At 38.0% G+C, this 5,000-nt stretch overlaps 1 protein-coding gene across 1 annotated transcript; it reads right to left on the reverse strand.

Annotated features, from left to right (window-relative positions):
- Positions 1 to 1,224: 1,224 nt before the first annotated feature.
- Positions 1,225 to 1,794, reverse strand: LOC104645239 (uncharacterized). Its single transcript, XM_010316576.1, has one exon. It carries the CDS (start codon positions 1,792 to 1,794, stop codon positions 1,225 to 1,227), a length of 570 nt encoding a protein of 189 aa, XP_010314878.1.
- Positions 1,795 to 5,000: the final 3,206 nt, after the last annotated feature.

Here is a 5,000-nt window from a genome sequence, read left to right on the forward strand (position 1 = left end):
AATCTTCTGATATTTCTCACAATATAGAGGCTTCCACTCCATCACAACATCCTGCATAAAAGTTCTACCATTTGGATCCATGATTGTTATCTTCTGAGGAATAGGCTTAGTAACATTTACTTCAATAAGCATTCTAGCATAGGATATTCTTGTCTGCTTTGTAGTACACTCATCAGCAAATAATGGCACTCATATAGCACTAGCAATTCGACTCAGTGATCCAGCTCCCCAACAATTTAGAGGCAATTTAGGAAAGTTAACCCATAGAGGTATTTCAGTTAAGAACTCATTCCCAAAATCAAAATCAGGACTCCATTGCTTCAATATAATAGGCCTATTACTTATAGTATATGGCCCTGAATATAGCACCTCATTCATGGCATTCAAGCTCTTAAACTTGATTATATAGTATCCTTCCTCATGAAGAAATACATCAAGTATATCCATTTTCGACCAGTTCAACAGTATGTACCTATTCATAGTATTATATCCAGGACATTCACCAATTACATAGGCTATAAGTGCACATTTCCACTTTTCTTCTTCAATATGTACCTCTTTCCCTTCCAGCTGAATCATAGTTTGCCCATTCACTATTTGTGGAGGAAAGTAAGTCAAGTTCATTCCATTGTTAGCTGCACGATTATTTTTAAACATATTAACCCAAGGCTCCTTATGTTCCTTACTTTTCTCCCCTTCTATACCTCTCTTACTGTTGCCATCTTCAGTTACTGTTCCATTGATATCCATCTTATTCTCACCATCAGAATGTTCTAGATCTGAGTTACCATGTACCTCTTCCTTCTCTAGTGAATAGTTTAAGCTCAAATTCCATGAAACTTTAGAACTCACAGAGAGTCTACCTTCAGAACTACCTTCCTCATTTTGAGCTTGTTCCTGCTTATTCAACTCGATTTATTCCACTCGAGCTCCAACTAAGCTACCAACTGTTAGTATTGATGTTTTCCGGCCTCCTCCTCGCCCTCTTTCTCTTCCCCTCGCCATTTTCACCTGCACTGTGCACGTCAGTTAACTTGCGTCGAGAGCATTTGGAGAGGAGAAGTATTATTACTATTATTATTATTATTACTATTATTATTTTTTTGGTAACTACATTTTATTAATTACCAAGAACAAACCTTACAAACCAAGTAGCTATCACAGCATACTTCAAACTTAATCAAACCATGAAAAACAACTTAACAACTCTACCTACACTACTAACTACTTAACTGCCAAATGATTAGTTCTAACAATAGTAATGTAGACTATCTCGTTAACTAGTTGTTCCTCATTTCTACTCTTGTGTTCAAAGATTCTACTATTTCTCTCTTTCCACAATCCATAGACTCCTTCAGCAAGCACAGTCTTGAACATTTTCGCAGCTGACCTCTTCCCTTTCCCATGCATAATGGTCCATTGTACAAGTTGCTCCCAAGTCATTGGCACTTGAGTATGTCTCTCTATTGAGCTTAACAATCTATCCCACATTCTTCTTGCATAATTACATTGGATAAACAGGTGCTCTGCAGTTTCTTCTTCCCTTTTACACATCACACATATCTTCTCTACTTCAATTCCCCACTGAGCTAGCCTATCTACTGTCATCAGCCTTTGATTCAGCATGATCCACATTGTGAAGTAAGCTTTGGGTCTTGCAGCATTGCTGAACATAAGGTTGTCCCACTCTGGCTTTTGATGTTCCCCTTTCATGTGTTCATACAGTTGTCTAATCACCCCTTTATTCTTCCTTTGTTGCTGCTGGACTTGCTCCACACTTTGTTGAACACTCATGATCTTTTGTATCATCCAGCTTGCTTGTTTCCTCCTTTGCCACTCTCTTTGCCCCTTTATATAGTAAGTGTGAACCCATTTGATCCAGAGTTTATCCTCCTTGTTAGCTAAATCCCATCACAATTTAGCAATCGCAGCTCTATTCCATACTTTCATATTAATCAATCATATGCCACCTTCACTTTTAGGACAGCACACTTTCTCCCATGCTATCAAGGCCTTCTTTGTAACATCTCCAACCCCTGACCATAAGTAGCTTCTGCATAGTCCTTTAATCACTTTTATTGTCTTAGCTGGTATGATAAATAACTATGCCCAGTAGGATTGAACTCCAAACAAGACAGTCTTGATAAGTTGTGTTCTTCCAGCATATGACAGTTTTTTTGCTGTCCATGACTTGATTCTTGCCATGATCTTGTCAATGAGGGGATACCATTGTATTATGCTCAATTTCTTTGTCGAGAGGGGCACTCCCAAGTATTTGAAAGGCAGTTCCTCCATTATATAGCCCATCTGCTGTACAATCTTTTGCTTTACTTCCATTTGCACTCCTCCACAAAAGATAGAACTTTTTGTAAGATTTGCTTGCAATCCTGAGGCTTGAGAGAAGTCAGAAAAGCATCTCTGTAGTATCTTGATAGAATCCAGATCTCCCCTTGAGAACAATAGAAGATCATCTGCAAAGCATAAATGTGTGATAGCCAGCTTAGAGCACTTGGGATGATACTTGAACATTTTTTCTTCTTTGAGTCCTCTAAGTAATCTACTGAGATATTCCATTGCTATAGCAAACAAGAACGGTGACATAGGATCACCTTGTCTCAGTCCTTTTGCTGCATCAAATCTCTGAGTGGTTTGCCCATTCACAACAATAGTGTAATTCACTGTTTTCACACACTTCATTACCCATTGAATAAACATGTCTGGGAATCCCAGTCCTCCCATTACTTGTTCTAAAAAAATCCATTCAACTGAGTCATCAGCTTTCTGCAAGTCTATCTTCATCATACTCCTAGGAGATATGTTCTTCCTAATATAAGACTTAACCAGCTCATGAGCTAATATGATGTTGTCTACAATTTTCCTCCCTGGTATAAATCCAGCTTGACTTTCACAAATAATATCAGGCATAACATCATGCATTCTCCTTGTTATCACCTTTGAAATAATTTTATAGATCACAGTACAACAAGCTATAGGTCTGAATTCCTTCAAAGTTTTAGGACTTTGCACCTTTGGAATTAGAGACACAAGAGTACAGTTGAAAGGCTTAAACAATTTCCCTGTTGTGAAGAACTGTGTGACAGCTGTAATAACATCTTTCTTAACTATCTTCCATGTATGCTTAAGGAATAATGCATTATAACCATCTATGCCTGGTGCCTTATCATTCCCAATAGACTTCAATGCTGCATAAATCTCTTGTTCTGTTACATCTGTGCATAGTTGAATTCTTTGTTGTCTTGATAATACTGGACCTCTCTTCATCACCTGAACATTGATAGCTGGAAGTTCACCTGCTGAGGACCCTATAAGACTTTTATAGAATTTAACAAACTCCTCTTGAATCTCCTGAGGCTCATACACCATCTGTCCATCTAGAGATAAAATACTCCTTATATTCTTCTTTTGATTCCTTTCTTTTATCACTGAGCTGAAATACTTATTGTTGGAATCTCCCAAAGTAATCCATCTAGCTCTTGCTTTTTGCCTTAAAGCATTTTCTTCTAGCATTGACCATTTTTCCAGCTGAATTAATAATTCCTTCTCTTTAATAACTAGATCATCTTGGGCCTGATTGTAAAGCTTCTCTTGCAGTTCTTTAAGATCACTTCTTGCCTTCTCAATTTTTTTCCCTATGAATTGGAACTCTTTCTTATTCATTTGCCTCAAGACTGGTTGGAGGTCTTTCAGCTTATACCATATTCCTCTCATTACATCACTTCCATATTCCTGCTTCCAGATTGTATCCACCATTTCCATAAAAGACTCATGCTCAATCCACACATTAAAGAATTTGAATCCCACTCTGATCTGGTGATTACTCTGCTGCAGTAGCAAATGCATAGGACTATGATCTGATACACATGGCATTCCATATTCTAGAACAGCATGACCCCATTTGTCCATCCAACAATCATTCCCAAAGGCTCTATCTATTCTACTGGCAATTCTGGAAGTACCAACCTGTTTATTTGTCTAGGTATAATAACTACCTCTCCAATGTACTTCAGTAACCCCTATATCCTTAACACATTCTTCAAACTCCTTGATTTCATTCAGTGTAACAGGAACTCCATCTTGTCTATCTTGGGGAGATAAAGTAGCATTAAAGTCACCTATGATGAGCCAAGGATCTGAAACACTGTGAACTAATATCTTCAAATCCATCCATAAGTTTCTCCTCATTTCTGCAGTATTGTAACCATAGACTACTGTGATTCTAAACTGATACCCTTTGCTTCTTTCATTAACCTGACAATGAACCATTTGATCAGTAGTTTTTAACAACTTCACCTCATACCAGCTATCATCCCATACTATCCATATTCTTCCATTTACAACATCTTTATAATTATGTATGATCTTCCATCCTGGAGCAATAGCTTTTAAAATAGTGTTACTATTTGCCTCTTTAACTCTAGTTTCAATTAATCCAGCTAGAGAAGTTTTATTCTGTTGTAGAAGCAGCCTAATCTCCTTCTGCTTATACCTTTTATTCATCCCCCTCACATTCCACACACTCCACTTCATTAACAAGTTTGTGGCTCTCCACCTCTATCCACGGGAAGTGAAGCAAGTTTACTTTGCCTTAAGCTTTCAAATCCATTTCTAGTTGATATAGCAGATAGAATAGGGAAGTTAGCTAGGCTAAACTCTAGTTGTTTACTTCCATTCTGAGGTCTGAGATTGAGCTCAGGTGTTTGTTTAATAACATGCACCTCTTCATTCTCTATCTCTTGAATCTCCTTCTCCACATTCTTCCCATCTTCCCCTGGCTTCTTCATGACTTCTCCACATCCTTCTATCTTCTCCTGCTGTTGTATTGGCCCTTTATACTGTCATGTTTGTGTGACTTTCTTCCAAGGCTTTTTCTTCCTTGGCATCTCCTCTTGTGTTGCTGATTTGCACTGGTGTCCAATCTTCTGGCATTTATCACAGTACTGTGGTTTCCATTCCATCACAACCTTTTGCACAAAGGTTCT

Source organism: Solanum lycopersicum, chromosome 7 (genome assembly GCF_036512215.1).
Source record: "Solanum lycopersicum chromosome 7, SLM_r2.1".
In the NCBI taxonomy this organism is placed as follows: Eukaryota; Viridiplantae; Streptophyta; class Magnoliopsida; order Solanales; family Solanaceae; genus Solanum; species Solanum lycopersicum.